This window comes from Glycine soja, chromosome 17 (assembly GCF_004193775.1).
Source record: "Glycine soja cultivar W05 chromosome 17, ASM419377v2, whole genome shotgun sequence".
Taxonomy (NCBI): domain Eukaryota; kingdom Viridiplantae; phylum Streptophyta; class Magnoliopsida; order Fabales; family Fabaceae; genus Glycine; species Glycine soja.
The window spans coordinates 38,129,234-38,147,495 of NC_041018.1; the positions used below are offsets into that span (position 1 = coordinate 38,129,234).

Here is an 18,262-nt window from a genome sequence, read left to right on the forward strand (position 1 = left end):
TATCCTTTTTATACACGTGACGTTAGGTTTGATTTGCGATGTACACAATAAAATAAATTAAGAGGAGTTCCACGTAGGCACGTACAGTTAAAAACATATTCGGCTCGTTCGGTCGGACCTCGTGATCTAATTGGATTGATTTTATTATTGGATCGGTCACGTAATTGAATAGGGATGATCTGGCCAAACTTAATCGATTGACTACTAGATTGAACTGGTCTAACTCATCGGTTTAAAAAAAACAAAAATGAACCCTCTATGATTGTTTTGATGTCTCATTATTATCAATTATTATTTTAAATTTTAGAATATTGATAAATTTTTCTTACTCAAATAATATTAGTTAGATACTATACATATATATAATTTTAAATTTTTAATATATATCAAACCAAACCAAATTAATTATTGTATCATCGGTTAAACGATTGACCTACAAGGTCAATAATCATATTGGATTTCACAACTACGATTAAGAATAAATCTAACAAATCTAACATTAATTCTGTTGTGACATTCTCATAATTAATTTTTTAATAATTAATCCCTAAAACGGCCAAAAGAAAACCAATAAATGACAAAAACTTTAAAAAAAAAAAAAAAACTTCCTAGCATGCTACTAATTAGTTTCCTTAATTTTTCTAGATTCTTAAAAAAAAAAAAAAACCGCAACTGGCTTTTCTTTATGACAAGAAAATTCCAAGTAAATCCAAAGCAGCCGTTATTTAAAGCCGAACTTGAACTTCGCCATAGCACGCACACACAACACACAAATTCTCAAAGGCTCAAACTCAAACGGTACTTACAAAAAAAAAAAAAAAAACGAAACGAAACCCACTCTCACCATGATAGCGTACCTAGAACACTTTGTGCACGGAAATGACACAGAATCGATGCCAAACGACGACGTTTCAGCTCTCGATGGAGCTTTTCACTTCGGCGCCACCGCCGCCGCCGGCAAGGACTTCGGCGGGATGAAATCCGTTAAGCCGCGGGCGGTTATTCGCCCTGCCTTGGCCGGCGACGTGGAGAGGGCGGTGAAGGAGGCGGCGCGCACGACTTACCTGACTGTGGCGGCGCGCGGCAACGGCCACTCCATCAACGGCCAGGCCATGGCGGAGAAGGGCCTGGTCCTCGACATGCGCGCCATGGAGGACCACTTCACCCTCCTCTCTCTCGACGACGGGTCACTATACGTCGACGTTTCGGGAGGGGCATTATGGGAAGATGTCCTCAAACGCTGCGTTTCGGAGTTCCGCCTCGCGCCGCGGTCTTGGACCGATTACCTCGGCCTGACCGTCGGCGGGACGCTCTCCAATGCCGGCGTCAGCGGCCAGGCCTTCCGCTACGGCCCGCAAACCGCCAACGTAACGGAATTGGAGGTGGTGAGCGGCAAAGGCGAAACCTTAGTCTGTTCCGAATCACAAAATTCGGAACTCTTCTTCGCCACCCTGGGAGGATTAGGCCAGTTCGGCATCATAACTCGCGCTCGAGTCCCGGTTCAACAAGCCCCGGACATGGTAGGCTAAATAAAATAATTAAACTAAAATATTACCTATCTAATAAAAAAAATATTTTTTTGTTATTAGGTGAGATGGATAAGGGTGGTGTACACAGAATTTGGCGACTTCACTCGAGACGCAGAGTGGCTGGTGACTCTCCGAGAGGGTGATGGTTTTGATTACGTGGAAGGTTTCGTTTTTGTCAACAGTGACGACCCTTGCAACGGCTGGATCACCGTCCCCGTGGGCCCCAACCAATACTTCGACCCGGTTCGGATTCCTTCAACCGCCGGCCCGGTTCTCTATTGCTTAGAACTTGCCCTTCATTATCGTAACCAAGACCATCCTTCCGCAGTTGATATGGTAATTAAGTATTTAAGTGTGTTAACTTTATATTTTTTTTCTTCTTCTTCTTGGGGTCTCATTATTCAGCAGGATGTGATGTGTGTACACACACACACTCTAGCTGGCGTTTGCGATTTTTGTCTTTTATTTGGGAGTGTACGGGTCGGGCACCAATGATGGTTTAGTTTTGACCTAGTGGGTCTCTCTTACTTTAATAAAAGACTTTAAGCACATAAAAACCTTAGCTAAAGAGAAAAATTGAATAATCAAAATAATAATAAATTGAAAACAAGTAAACAACTACTTACCTTATAGGCAGATTTGAAGTGGGTCCCTGGTAAAAAGTCAATATACGCAGATTTTTTTCACCCACACATGTACCAAGTTAAGTCGACGGAGGATGGCTTATTTAATTCACGTCTGGCATCAGGTCCATAGATAACGTCATGTAGATCCATTGGGGGTAATAGAGATAAGTGTTTGTTTGTGATTTTTTTTTATTTTATTTTTATTTACTACTATTTGGTGGGGGTGATAATTTATTTTTGTTTTTTTCCATGAAAATGGCAATGGTTTCGTGAAAACTGACTATTCGGTCATGATGTATCTTCCATTGGATTTTCTGACACATCACACACTCGCCCAAAATGGCCTATGTTTTTCGTTTTAAATTACCGAAGTGGACTGTACCTTTGCGTGGCCTGATACCTTAGCAATTAGCACAAAATGGCAATGGGGAGTTCCTTTGTGGTTAAGGTTAAAATGGTCATGTTACATCAGTGGGTGCTCCATTGCTCTGATCATTGAGATCTCGCTGACGTTTCGGTCCCCACACTTCCGAAAATGGCCAAGAAGCCATCATTTTCTGGAATCTGTAGGAAAAATATATGAATTTAATCCAATTACGTAAATACCCCTCCTCCTCCTCCTTCCAGTAACACTTTTTATCTTTACACAAATGCCGGACCAGTTAATGAATCAAAAGGGAAGGGTTTTTATTGAAAGTCCTAAAATTATGATGATAATAATTTTTGTTTTTCTATGATTTTATACCGTAAATACTTTTTTATTTTAGTTTTTACCCGGTGATTATGATTATGATCCTTGTTTTTAGGAGGTGGATAGATTACTTGGACGGTTAAGATTCGTTGAGGGTCTAAAGTTCAGCGTGGATGTGACGTACATGGAATTCTTGCTACGTGTGAAGCGTGTGGAGGAGGATGCAAAAGCCAATGGAATCTGGGACGCACCCCACCCATGGCTGAATATGTTCGTCTCCAAGTCCAACATCGCTGAATTTGATCGTGAAGTGTTCAAGAAAATCCTCAAGCACGGAGTTGGTGGCCCCATTCTAGTGTACCCTCTTTTGCGAAGCAAGTAAGTACAATTTTTGACGGTGAAATCAAATAATATTTCTCATTTCTATACAATTCCTATAAACTTTTACCTTATTGCACTTTAGTCCATCTTTGTCTTTATTTTGTATGTATAGTTTTTTCCTCTTTTTTTCCCACAAATTTAAAATTGAACAAATATATGTTTTGTGAAAAGTAAAATTTCAAAACATTTGAAACAAACATGCATTTAGTTTGTTGTTGGTATCTTAATTGTACAACTTTGATTTATTGGTTAAGTTGACATCTAATATTTTATAGAAATATTGATGCGACACTCTTTTGCACTATCTTATCAGTATTTTTTTGTTAAATATTAGATGCTAATTTAATAATAGGCAAAAATTGCACAATTAAAAGAGTGAAGAGTCAAATTTGCTAAAAAGAAAAATGGAAGATTTTAAATTCACATGACAAAAAAACGTGATTATGTATTTTCATGTGACCTTAAATTTTACCAAAAAATCAAAATTGAGATTCTTTTCCTGTTACTTTCATTTGCTTCAATTTCACCACCTAGAAAATATTTATTCAGGCATTAATGAGCTCCACAGGCCAGATTTGGCAAAATCTTTCCTCACCCTTTGTTGAGGGGATAGGAAGCTAGGGTAGCTACATTACATTCACGTCAGTCTCTAATTTTAATGCGTTTGTTGGGTTGGTTGTGTGTATGAGCTTGACCTTGACACGAACTGGTTTATTATTCTTATTATGCTGACGAGGTTATAATTTACTACTACTAACATGAACTATATATATGACAACCTTTTCTGGGTTGACACGCAAGAGGGGTATGGGGCAGGGGTCCCACAGGACTACCCAGTGTGCCCTGTTTGTCACGTATGTGAACCACCTGAGCCCTTAATTTGTTTGCCTCTTCTTTGCACGCTTTCACCACTATGTGTGTATTATGTGAGAATTTTTTACACTCTATTTTTGGGTCATCAAACTATCTATTAGTTTTATTGATGATTATATTTTGTTATAAAATTTGGTTAATTATTTTTAATATGATATTATTTTTTTTATTTATAAGAATGAAATTTAAAATTTAATTTAAGAAAATGAAATTAAGATTGGTTCAAACCAATGATAAGTTAGTTCAAGACCATTGTGATTTTAATTAATCTATACAGACTCGTGATTAATTATTATTTATTATGAATATCATGTTATATAAGGATTAAATAAGACTATAGATAGTTCATGGTCCAAATTTTCCTAATAATTTATTGTATTATGTTTACTGTGCCATCTGGATCACCAATGGGGGGTGGTTAAGATCTTGAGGGTGGGTCTAATATATATATTCCACAAAAAAGGTCAAGCCAAAGTGGGACCCGGTGCCATCCCCATCTTTTGGTCGTAAGGTAACCTCAGCTCAGCTGTTTCATCACGCTGCAGTGGTACCCTCTTACTCTGGGGTGTCCGTACGGCAGCTTGATCCCTATTCTTGAGTGATGATATTTTAATATTTTAAACACTTATTATTTTCTTTTATCATATTATTTAAGCTTAATTAAATTTTTCATAACTAAAATATAAATCATTTTAAAAAAATTATCTAACATTTTTTTTCCAGATACTTGAAAAAAATTTACGTTTCATTTTAGTATCTGTCATTAAACTGTATCTATTAAGTAATAACGCGACTGACGGAATGTCACGTCATCACGTATAATCACTTATCATGTTTTCGGATCATTTTCCCCCTTTATTGTTGCATTTTTTTGTTGTTATTCACCTCACAAGAGCTGGTTTTAGGAGTGGTGGTGAATGGTTGAGGAAGAGGGGGAAGAGAGATTCTCCCTTGTAGAGTTCCTTCCTCAATTCTTACTCTTTCTAGAATCTTTCAATTCCAACCTTATTTTCCTTCAACAACACAATTAACTTATTGAGTAGTGAGAACGGTCAAACTATCAAGTTCCTTTGTAGCTACTGCGACAAGATTCTCCCTCGCACCACTGACGGCGAACTTTGTTACTTTGGCAGCCACACCAAAGTCCTTATTGTCGACTGTTCCATTTCCTCCACCGATTCGTTGTTGGACGCAACATACTACTACATTGGCCGCCACAACCGCTACACGTAGTTTGATGGAAGCCCTAGGTTTTTGTACCGTGGACCTCACTGCAATTATTACTGCCACTAAGGTGAGCAAACGAACAAACCGATTTACTCACAATAAATATAGTTGCAAGAGAATCGCTATTACCAAGTTTGATTCCATACATACGACGATGGTGATGATGAAAAATATCAAAGGACCAAAAGAATAGAGAAAGGAGTGGACTGTTAACATAAAAACAAATGGATTCACAATATTGTGGCTAAGAATGCATAGTAGCATACAACAATAGTAGCACACAAAGAGAATCAGGAAGAAAGAAATGGAAATGATGAGCTTCAACGAAGTCCTAATCGTTGCTAGAATAAATTCAGATGACATAAATTTCTTTTAAAATATTTAAAAAATGAAAAAAAATTATGTGAAAAATAATGCTAATGTGATAAGTGATTATGCGTGATGACGTGACATTTTGTCAGTTACGTCATTATTTAACTGATGCAGTAACTGATGCAGTCTAATGACAAGTACTAAAATAAAACAAAAAAATTTCAGATATCTAAAAAAAACGAATGTTATATAATTTTTTAAAATTAACATATATTTTTAATATAAAAAATTTAATTAAGCCGACTATTTATTATATTTATATTTTGTCTCTCTTTTTTTAGGTGTCTATTAGATATTTGACTGTCAATAATATACTTTTCTCCTGTTATTTTCTATTCCCTATTCACTCCCTGCCCGCGGTTGGCGCTTGACTTAACTTGAACTTGTTCCTTTGCATTGGGACACCGTCCTAAAGGGGAGTGGTGTGGGAGTTAAAATTGATGAATTTAATTTTGTAATTTTTTTTGTCTTTGATTGAAAATCTTCACTGACAGAGACTTGATATATATAATATTTTGTAATTAGATAGTAGTATTATAAAATCTCTTTACACAGTCAATTCATACACTATTTGCTCTTTTTACGATGACTTGATTTTTTGTTTAAATATAAACTATTTTTTACATGATGAACTAATACTATTGATAAAAGTTACATTTACGTATGTAGTTTTTAATACAAGTATATATATTATTAAAAATAATAATATAATACAAAATAATAAAGTTATTTATTATGTTAATATAAATATAATATTTTGTCCCAAAAATGATAAAAATATCTCTTTTATAATTCTACAGCAAATTATAATTTTGAGATAAAAATAAGTTTCACTTTAAAATTATGTGATATAATTTTAAGGGGTATAACATAGTGGAGTAATATGGGTCTAACATAACATTTATAGCAAGTAGCAAGTGCGAATTTTGGCTACTCTCTACATGAAACTATTTCCTTTAATTCGTAGTGTTGATAACTATTTCCTTTAATTCGTAGTGTTGATAAAGCAAGTATGGTTAGTTTGTAAAGTCATCACAAAAGTGGGGGGAAGAATTCTGAGTGGATCTGAGAGAACTGGAATTTCCCCCATTAATTCCATGCCCAACAACGTATCTTTCATGGTCAGTGTTGCCAATTAGAATGGACAAGGATGTTTATTCGCCAACCGGATTACAGCGACACCGGTCTTTTTGTATTGTATGGACTCTAGAAACGAGATTTGATTTCTGACAGACAAAACAAAATCATTGCCCTTCTGGTTCCACATACACAGGGAGAGGGAGGGAGGGATATTGATTGTGGTGCTCCTTTTCTGGGGATTAGAATTTGGTTCTTTTTAAGGGTCCCTCCACCCCACCTTCCCCAATCTGTAACTGGTTCAAGTCATGCGCATTTGAATTGACCCTCATGCATTAATTGCAAATGAAATTATATATCCTTCACATAGATTACATATATATCATTGAAAAATGAAAAAAAAAAAAATCCTTACTTGAGTCTAGCAAAACGGATTAGTTTCTTACAATCTGACGTATCAGTGTCCGAATCCCTACTAAAGAAGAGATGTCCGCGTTTAGTGATCAATTGTGTCTGCCTCAAACAAAAATCGAAATTGTCTCAAATAGAATTATGTTCGAAAGAAAATATTGGTGGAAAAATTAAAAATAGAGACAAAATAGAAATTCTTAATTGATTTTAAGATGAAGTGATTTTAGTAATGTAGTGATAATTAATTAAGGAGCAGCCCAATTTATTAATTGTGTTTCGACTTTTTTGTTAATCAGGTGGGATAGTCGACACTCGGTAGTGGTGCCGGACAGCAACATTTTCTACATTATAGCCTTGCTCCGATTTATTCCACCACCCCCAAAGGGACCACCTACAGAACTATTGGTGGAACAAAACCATGAGATTATTCAGTTGTGCTACAACAGAGGCTTCGATTTCAAGTTGTATCTCCCTCACTACCAGTCAAAGGAGAACTGGATGCGACACTATGGAGATAAGTGGTCCAGATTCGTCGAGAGAAAGGCCAATTTTGATCCCTTGGCTATTCTTGCACCTGGACAGAAAATTTTTTCCCGAATCCCTCAACCCTTGTCTATCACTTAAATATTAATTATTTTAGATTAATATATTGCTTTTTTTTTCTTTTTCTTTTTCTCAACCCACTGTGACCATTTTGTCTTGATTTCATTTTTTTTTCTCTCTTTCTCTTGACTCCCCCCTTTCCTTTTGTTTCTGTCCCCAATCGCTCCAACCATTTACCACACCGTTGTAGCCATATTGTAAATGAATATTTTGGGGGTGAAATTAATATCAATCTTGATCTTTTGTACTGTGAATTAAAGATTTCTTCTTCTTCTATTGCTATGTTTATAGGTGTGAATTATCAGACTTTTACTTATATGATTAATCTTTGTCAAAATAATTTTAATAATTATTTTTAATAAAATTTTTCTTTTAATCATATTTTTTTATCTATAATACTCAAACTTAACATCTTAATTAAGAGATTGAATTTAAAGTTACTTGAACGTTCAATATGATGTTAACAGTTAATTAAGGACTAGATGAGTCACGGACACAAACCAAATAAATACTTTCGGAGTCAAAATAATATGAATCTTGATTCTTTTCGCTTCAATTAAGGATTTTATTCATTTCTTAATATCATATTATAGGTCCGAATTATTAATTTACTTTGTCAACAACTAATTTTGTCATATAATCTCACCAATCCAACTCTTTTCTCTTTATATTTTTTTATTTACAATAACTTAAACTTAAAATTTATCATTTAAAGAATTTAAATTCAATTTCACTCCAATCAATAATGATTCTCAATTAAGGATTTGACGAATCACAAACATATTACTATTTCTAATATAAATATAAATAAAGCCCTACAAATGGGAATGGGCAAGATCAGAGTCGTTCAAAACCTAGGTTTGGTGATGTGTGACACGTATATATATATATATGTTTGGGGCATTTAATTTTATCCCTTCAAAGTAAATTAGGAACCGACTTTGATTTTGGTAGAAAAAATTCTTAATATTTTATTAATTTTTAAATCAAAGTTCAAACTAGTTAGAATTTATTTTTTTCCGATGAAATGGAAGTTAAGAAAAAAAAATGTTTGGGGGCATTTAATTTCATCCCATCAAAGTAAACTAGCTAGAGCTTGTCAACCAGTCCTTTTCCCTTTGTCTCTTGGGATTTTTAATCTTTGAGAACCTACGTGCCAATCATCAATTAGAACCGCGCACTACATCATGTATATGTGTCTTATCTGAGACATTATTAACTGGCCTTGATGTTTCAGTTCAAGTTTGTTTCGTCCCTAGCTAGCTCAATCGTGGTTAGCAGTTCCTCTTTTCAATTTTTTTTTTTATGGTCCAATTCAAAAATTAACTCGAAAACTGGAAAAAGTAAAACACACATATTATAAATCTGAAAGTGATGAAGCCACTTGGGGTTTGGAGTTAGGTATATCAGATTCTTTATTCCCTTTCGTAGCTTTTTTCAAGTAAAAAGTTCAAGTCTAATCCAATAAAACAAGCTAAAATCTCAAGCTTTTCTTTTCTTCGCCCCCCCCTTTGAACTGGTTTCCACAACTCCTCGGGCTTTGTTTGTTGTTTGACGCGAAAATCAAACAAAATCTACATGGTTTCTCGATTCTCCACTTTGATATATACTATATTCTTTTCTTTCTTTCTTTCTTTCTTTTCTTTTGGTAAGTTTTGTTTGCTTTCGCCTTGTTCTTTTTCTCTCGGTCTGTAATTTTTCTCCTTTTACTCTTATTAAAAGTAGAGAAAATTAAAGTAGAAAAATACTCGGGGTCCCCTACGTAGCTTTAGAAGGCAATAATAAGATCATGATTTCTTGTAAGAAGCACCACCCAATCACAAAACGTTACGCGATTAGACTCATGCAAAAGTAGCATCTACGTTCTATGGTAAACGTGTCATGCACGGACGTGTTTATTTTCCTTTGTGTATAACACAGCACGGACGCGTAAGTCATGCGCGTGTAATACTTACTTACAAGGAAGTTACTTGCACCTTCTTCCACTTCTACCTAGTTTACTACTCACTCACCCATGTTTGCTTTTTTTAAATCAGCCTTTATGCTTCATTGCTTTGTATAGTTTGATAAGAGATGGGAATTTAATAGGTGTATAAGTTAAAGCACTCTTATATTAGTAAATAATTTTCTTTTAAAGAAATTCTATTATTATATATGGTCGATCCAACAAAAAATGTGATCCTTTTGTTAATATGTGTAATTTTTTTTCTTAAAAAATCCAATAATAAATTTTAATAAGCCTAAAGTTTAAACTTAAAACTTAAGTTGTTTTACACTTGATTAATTCGTTAATCATGTTAATATGACTTGTTTTATAATTACTTTTTTGTTATTGAGAGAGAGACAAGATGAGAGGGGATAAAATAAATAAATGGTGCACATAATAAAATATACGTTTTGTTTTGTGTAATTTAAATGATGATACAATATTAATTGTAAGTATTCATAATTTCTTTTAAATAAACTATTGAAATTCTTTTTTTTATAGATCACAAGTATTTTTCATTGACAATAATCCTACTTGAGTTGTATGATCACTATAAATAATAATGCTCTTTCTTCAAGTATTTAATACAATTACATATCAAAAATTTAAACTTAAAATCATTAAGTTGAAATAATTTCACATCAATTAATTCATATAGTTAGTGAAAGCAATCATGTTCAAACTTGATAAGATCATTTTGGGTGACAATGTTATTCCTTCGAGTATTTAATAGAGTTGCATATCTAAAACTTAAACTTGAGATTATTAGTTAAGATGAAACAACTCCGCACTAATTGAATCACAAATTTTGTTGTTTGAAGTTTAATAAAAAAATATAGATAAAAGAAGATAAATTAAAAGAGATAGTCAATTAAAAAAGTTAAATAGACGAATAAAGATAAAAAAAATATAATAATTTGAGATGATTGAAACAGAAATTAGTTAACTAGCTAGCTATGATATAGTGTATGAAATACTCCTCCTCCTATAGAGATAGAGAGAAGAAAGTAAATATTCAGAAATGTGGCGGTCACTTTCTAAATCATGTATTATAATCTATAAAATAAGAGTAGAGGTGATAAAAAAAATGAATTACAAAATTTATATGAAAGAATAATAAAAATCTTCTTTTTTATTTGAGAAAAATAATAATTAATTACGCACTCAGAATCATGAGAGGAACCAAGTCCGGGATACATGAAATGAATGGGAATTGGGAAGCCAATGTCACTTACAACAAAATGTCACTTCCAAGAAACAGAGAATAATCACTATCCTAGTGATATTATCTTGCTGAATTCATAAACTCTTGCGATTGTTTATCTGTCATTCGATCTATATACATCCAAAGGAGACAAATGCGTAATGTTCAACACTATTGTTCGTGCCCGGATTCTCATATTGCACTCATTTTTCTTTTGTCTAAACTTTTAATTTCTAAAAGTCACTAATTATTTTAATTTAGTCACTGGGTCTATTTATTTTACTAGTACTAAAAATACTTTTAAATTTATTTTTCATTCAAAAGACTCTAACTTTTTATAAGGGGAAAAAAACTCTAACTTTATTAAAAAATACTGTAAGTAAATTCTTTGCCACCTAAATTACTAGTTTGACGTTGAAAAACACGCTCCAAATTCCAAGCACAGGAGATGTGCAAACTTATGCGTTGTGAATTGTGACTCTTAAAGGTGAGGTATTTAGTGGCGTTGGGGAATGGGATATATACTCCCACTAAGATTTTAATTTCTGGAAATGTGTTGGATAACTTTTTTATATATAATTATTTAACTTTAAAAATTAAAAGTATTTATTATATTTTTAGCATATTAAATTAATTTCAAAGTATTAAAATAATTTTTAATATAATTTAAATTTGAATATAATAGTATAATTTATAACAATAATATTTTAAAAATAATATACTTTTGTAAAACTAAAAAATCAAAAATTTGAATTTTAAGATAATAACACAGTAACATTAGTTATTATATTTATTCAAATATATTAGTCCAATTAAAAACTTTATATTATTACCATTTGAATTAGTCCTTTTATTTAGATCAATATCATATTTATTTATTTAATAATTAATTATAGTATAAAAACATTAGTTTTAAATAATGACTTTAGTTAAATTGTTTTAAAAATATATATATTAAAATATTTAAAATTTATTATTTCTTAAAATAAAAAATAATAGAATTTAGATAAACATAAGAAAAGAGAAATTTAATAATTATAGCATTTATATTAGGCTTGTGAACTAGCTTGGATCACAACTAACCAAACCTCCTTTAAGGTGGCCAAGTCAAATCAATATCTTTTTTTCTTCAATTTTATTTTACTTCCATAACTAGAAGCATAGAAAGAAGGGACATGTAATACTATCTCCCTAGCTTGGTTATTGGAGAATAAAATGTCAAATATTGATGAAAGTAGATAATTAGATGTTCATCCTTTGATTGATAAATTGCTTTATCTTGCTTTGATTTTTGAGTCTTTTCGTATTAATAATAATAGATATTTTTTTCCTTTTTAATTGTAAGAATTTTGAAGAATTTTTTCTTATTACCTGTCATTTATAAAATTCAAGATTCTTTTATCAATTAATATATCCTTACTTCTTTTAGTTTTTAATTAATTTACACATACAGTGAGTGAAAAGAAAACGAAGTCGGTAAGATAGGAAAACTCAATTATTTTACTAGAATCAAGAAAAATTATTACATTTCTTAATTTATACATAACAATCTTAAAAGACACATAAAAAAAATAAAGATAGAAATTATTAAATAAATTATCATAAACATGATATTAAATTAGATAGTTTTATTTCATGTGATACTCTAGCAGTAAGAGTCTCAAAGGTTCATTATATTTTCTTCTAATTCAAGGTGTTAAAGATCACTATTTTGGAACCTGGACTTGTTCCACGAGAATCGATCACGTGTTTAGTTTAATACTTGTTAAAAACTGGTGTATCCTTAAATCGGTTCAAAAACTGTTGAACCGGTTGAAAATCAATAAACCTGATGGATTAACTAATTTAATCAATTTCACTTAAAATTATTTAAAAAAAAAATTAAAACAACCTCGTTTTGATTTTTTAAAAAAATATTATAACTTATAACACTTTTAAGTAAAATTTACTTTTATTATTATCAATTTATACATATTGTGTTATTTTTTCAATATTATTAGGATATTGTATTAAAATATTAAAAAAAATTATCAAAATCATTTTGATTTTAGTTGAATCATTGACCCTTGAACCAGTATTTTTACCATGACCAATTCGATTCTAAGAACATTGCAAAGATGAAGGTATATCCATTCCATGGATATGATAAAGGGGTTTTGATTAATTCTTTAATTATAATGCTTGCCCTAATTTAGGAGATCGAGTTAAAGAATTGGAATCCTGAGTTCTATCCCAACATGTAGAATGTCACGCATGATCCAATTCCAACGGTGAAAATCTAGACGTAGTCTTCAGTTTGCCACTCAATTTATAGTGTTTTAGGGCTTAAAGCCATGAATTAATAAACTTTTCAGCTAGGGAATTGTGTGATGAAAAGAGGCGATATATATAGGCGATATATATATATATATATATATATATATATATATATATATATTACAACAGCCTTATAAAGGCTTGAGTATAAATCAACAACAGTCTGAAACAATTACAATTTTCAAATGAGGAAGAAAGTCTGTTGAGCAAAATAGAGATATTTTAATATACAAACTTGTTTTCTCGATATATCTCTTACTTTAATGTGACCTCCTGGCTCTAATTATTAGAGATCACGATGATGGTGTCACTATGAGTGCCAAAATTTCTTTATCAACCTTTGAAGGAGTGGAACAAAATTAGACCTATCAAGAGCTGCTTTTTCTTTCAAGGATAAGGATGAGAGGTGAATTGTGATTAGTCATCCGCTCCACAATGGCTATATATGTCTCCTCCTTATAATGGAAGAATTTCTAAGTGGTCACTGTTTGGTTCTTGAGGCAGAAAGAATTGTCAATCCTGTATATACCCAACTTGATCAGCACGAAGCTATATGAACCTTAAAAATTCAATAACAAATAGGATATATATATTTCGAAGTATTGGTTTAAGGCAAATAAAATATAGATTTGATGGATTTCATATATTTAAAAGATGGATTTCTTACTATATACCCTTTTATTTTACTCTTAAATATAAATTTCACCCGATTAATCTGAACGTTGGTTAGAAAAAAAATGAATTTAATATTTATATATTAAAGTTTCCTTTTAACTCAATTAAACTATTTGTTCATTTCAATTCATTTATTCATTGAGTAATTTTTTTTGTCACTCTGTTATTGTCGTAAGACATTAACCTATTTTTGTTAATGAGTAATCATTACCGAAAAATTTACCTAATTATCTTCTCTAATAAAGTTTTTTCTTCTCACTTTACTAAAGAATTCTAACTAAGTTTTACTCAAACTAATTAATCTCGAGTAATTTAAATCTAGCAACTGAGAATTGTATTTCTATTTATATAAATACTTATAACTTATGGTTATTTTAAAAAACTTAATTAACTCTCAGGATTCGATCTTCAAAACCTTCATATATACTCCCCTTCTACATGCATGCAAGAAATTTATTCTATTTGCCGGATTTGGGAAATTATAATTAGGAGGGGTGATCGATACATTACTGCTGTATAAAGGAATTCAGCCTCCACTACTTTATATTTCTTACTTGATCCATGTTCGAGCATGTGATCTATCTTTCTTTTGTTGGGAAAACAATCGTATCACTTTGAATGCTCGAAAGCAGAGCTGCTTTTGCATGCATGGAAGACTATTAGCACTAATTCCGATTTTCTTCATTTGGCAACTTAATGTACGACGACGCTCAAAATTTTATAAGATTGTATTTCATACTATGAGATTTTAACTTTACAGGACTCTTTGCGCGACCATGTTCTCCCTGGAAAAGAATATTCCACCTTTTCGAGCTGAATAAAAGAAACGGAAAATACGAGAACATAGTTTGACTCAAACAGTGAAAATATTCATGCATGTTGAAGGAAAACATTGAATATTGATGCTTTGATTTAGCTTGTACTATGTGAACAAGGGGTTTTGTACCCAAAAAAAAAAAAAAAACAATAGTGGTTAGCACTTGTATATCAACAATTAACAGGTGTAGGCCAAACTGCTCAAACGTCTTGTTCGAGTCTCATCAATCACGTGTGGTACTTAACTCATGTATGTATGTAAAGTATTTTATTTTTAATTCAATATCCAATTATACACGTTTAACTATATATATATATATATATATATATATATATATGTATGTATTGAGAAGATTTAGTCATCGATTAAATATCATACTTGAGTTGCTATAAATTATTTATATTTATATTTGGTTTCTACAAATAAAAAAAATTATACGTACGCTTTTGTAATTAACATGACATTATGAAACATATTTAATTTCTACCAGGTGTTAGGTTGGAGACATCCTTAATCCATCATCTAATTAAAAAAAATAAAAAAAAATCGCACGCATTACCAAAGTTCGGTATGCATGTGAAACTTTCATTTATACCTAAACATTTGAAAAACCTGGAGACTGAAGGCACAGCTGCCCCCAAACTTTTATACTTTTATATTGTACTCTTTAAGAAATTATCACAATTAAGATCAGGTGCATTAACCTATATATATAAAAGGCACATCTGATCAATACTCATGTACTTGATATTTCTGTCCCTTTCACTCATTTTTTGCATCAAACTATAGAAATTCAATTGTATATATACATCAGAATTGTGAATACACAAGTTACATACTCAATTTATGAATTTATGTTTAATATTTAAATGGCCATTTTTCATTTTTTTATTAATTTATCTATTTTTTTATCATTATTATTAATTTATCTATTAATTGAACGAACTCAAATCCAATTAATCATCTCAATCAAGTGATGACTATTAGCTAGTAAGAATATTTCCTGTGAGTCGCATGTTTTTAGTGTTTCTTAAAATGTTTCTAGGCCCAAACAAATAGAATGAAAAGGTTGATTCACAAATATAATGAAAAGGCACATTTTCCTTTCCTCTGTCATTTTTCTTGGAGGCTCTCCTCTAACTTCAAATCAGAGATAACTTGTTATCTTTGGTTATCTCGTTGAGGGTTATGTTTAAAAAAACACATGTAGTTATTTGATAGATTAAGGTATAACATATATTGTTAAGTAAAACTATAATGTAAGGAAAAAGGCTTACCATTATGTTAATGTCAGTGTTAATAGAGAGTAAAGTCATTTTATAAGGAAAAAATTAAGAATTACCATCATATCGGTGGTCAATAAAGTGAAATCGTTTTGGACACTGTCTCTTAAAGAGAGTAATAATAATGTAAATATCTTACTAAGTAAAATAAAAAATTCAATATATAGTACTTAAATTATGAGACTATTTTACCTAATAAACTAATTTTTGAATTGAATTATAATACCCATGTTAATTCACGACGACCACTTTAGCTTATGACGACATCAAAAGGTTTAGCTAATTAATTGACTTAATTATTGGACTGCCCTCTTTAGTTTCTTTTCTTTTCTTTCTCAAACTTTATAGATCAACTGATCAAGTATGAAGATTTTGCCTAACAACCCACTTCTCTATCTCAGGAAGCTAGGATAACACGTTTAAATGAAGAAAAGTTGCAAGAAACACTTATAATCATTTATATAGACCCAGGCCAATTCCTTAATATGTATTCTAAACCTCAGGAGTTAAGTTTCCCCGAACAAACTTCATACCATACTCTTTAATTATAATCCCATGCATTCATTTTCTTTATATATTGCTCAAGAACCTTTTATTTATACACCGGCCAGCACACAAAAAAATAAATTGTTTATCTTAAAATTAATAACAAAACTCTTCTCAACATGAAACTGTTACGCGTGACTTATATTCTATGGGCGGACAGATGTTGTGGGTAAGGGGTGCAAGATGCAAAAACTCTGCAATACGGTATAAGAGTGATATTCTAATATTTGTATTTTATAAATAGCAGATTTAACTCTATTTCTAATTTGACAATATATAGAAACACAGTCCTTCTACTCTCAAGCACGTAGGTATATCATTGAATCTCTTTAAATCTTTGTCTGTATGTATGTGCGTGTGTGATTAATTTTGTTTTCTGTAGATTCTGGTTGCGTAGTGTTAGCAGAAACTAAATTCTACTATGCTGATTCTGCTTCAATAATGCAATAAACTTGAAATTGGAACAATTGTATTTTATCTTTTAAAGTACACCAATTCACTTTAAATGAGTTAATATCCTTTTATTTAAATATCAAATGAACACAATGCGAATCTAGTCATTACATGTAGTATGAAATAGATTTTCTTATTTCTGACATGAATATTATATTAGATAATTAGTCTCACTTATTTATTTTCTATTAAAAAATACAAGCTGCAAATGAGACCTTGTTGTATTAAACTTTAACGTAAGATATTGTGTTCTCACTTATGTCTCGAACACTTCTATTTACATTTATAAAACGACTAGTGTTGAAGTTGCCAGGAAGAAAAAGAAAGAATATCATAGGACAAACTTTGTCTGATTTTTCTATTTCATTCCACACTATCTTTATACCACCACTACTAACAAACTCTATAACAACCTCCTCGTTTACAACGTGTTTTTCCCACATTAATGAAATTACCAAGAGGAATGTATAATATGTAACGAGACATTGCTTAAGAAGTTAAGTACAAAACAATTAATTTCTTTGATTTTAATTGGTTGCAAATTGAAAAAAAAAATAGAGAAATATGACAGAAATCACAGGGGTGCGTCTCGTGTAAAAATATTTCGTACTGTATATTAAGCAATGTGCAATTAAAAAATATAATATAAACTGTAAAAGCAGCAAAAGCAAATGAAAGTATATAATTCTAGAACCTGTCTTTGAATATTATGCCTAGAACACAAAATCATTCCAAGTTGTGGGCCTGTTACGAGTAACTTGGGCCTCTCCTACATCTTTGACCCAATGCTCATAGGCTCATTTGTGGCTATTCGTCACTGCTTAAATCTACTATCATTCTTAGCTGAAAAGATGTAGCCCAGCTTTAACATATGTTTGGTTCAAGAGAAACACTAATTAAAGATAGAAAAAGCATATAGAGAAAAGTGAAAGCTGATTTTATTGTTTTTTCTCATTTGAATAAGTGAAGAAAAAAAAACACCAAGACAAAAAAAAATATCAATAAATCCCACCGCAATTTTTTTTCCTCCACTAAAATGGAAGGAAGTACGCAGCTATTGAAGAATTCTAATTAATTATCTAACTAAACTAATAGAAAAATGCGTAACTTTTTTCTATTCTATTTCTTTTTCCATGTCTCTTAATTCAAACTATTTAAAAATTATATAAAAAATAACTTAAAAATATGTCT

The 18,262-nt window shown here is 31.4% G+C and overlaps 1 protein-coding gene across 3 annotated transcripts; it reads left to right on the forward strand.

The window, feature by feature from the left end:
- The first annotated feature begins 733 nt into the window (after window positions 1–733).
- LOC114393636 (cytokinin dehydrogenase 7-like) lies at window positions 734–8,049 on the forward strand. 3 transcript variants are annotated; one of them, XR_003662573.1, is made up of 5 exons: window positions 734–1,520; window positions 1,590–1,865; window positions 2,962–3,224; window positions 5,234–5,394; window positions 7,484–7,568. XR_003662573.1 is itself a non-coding variant. In XM_028355006.1 (4 exons), the coding sequence occupies exons 1-4, from the start codon at window positions 846–848 to the stop codon at window positions 6,724–6,726; spliced, it is 1,245 nt and encodes a 414-aa protein (XP_028210807.1). In that variant the 5' UTR covers window positions 734–845; the 3' UTR covers window positions 6,727–7,185. The 3 variants fall into 3 exon arrangements, 2 of the variants coding, with proteins under 2 accessions (XP_028210807.1, XP_028210806.1); XM_028355006.1 differs by lacking the exons at window positions 5,234–5,394; window positions 7,484–7,568 and adding an exon at window positions 6,696–7,185; XM_028355005.1 differs by lacking the exon at window positions 5,234–5,394 and having other exon boundaries at window positions 735–1,520; window positions 7,484–8,049.
- The last annotated feature ends 10,213 nt before the right edge of the window (window positions 8,050–18,262 follow it).

Excerpts from the sequence above, each read along its gene's own strand:
- LOC114393636 (XM_028355005.1), top strand. The coding sequence starts at position 846 with ATGATAGCGTACCTAGAACACTTTGTGCACGGAAATGACACAGAATCG. Across the intron at positions 1,521-1,589 it reads TTCAACAAGCCCCGGACATG|GTGAGATGGATAAGGGTGGT; the intron begins GTAGGCTAAATA and ends TTTTGTTATTAG. Across the intron at positions 1,866-2,961 it reads ATCCTTCCGCAGTTGATATG|GAGGTGGATAGATTACTTGG; the intron begins GTAATTAAGTAT and ends CCTTGTTTTTAG.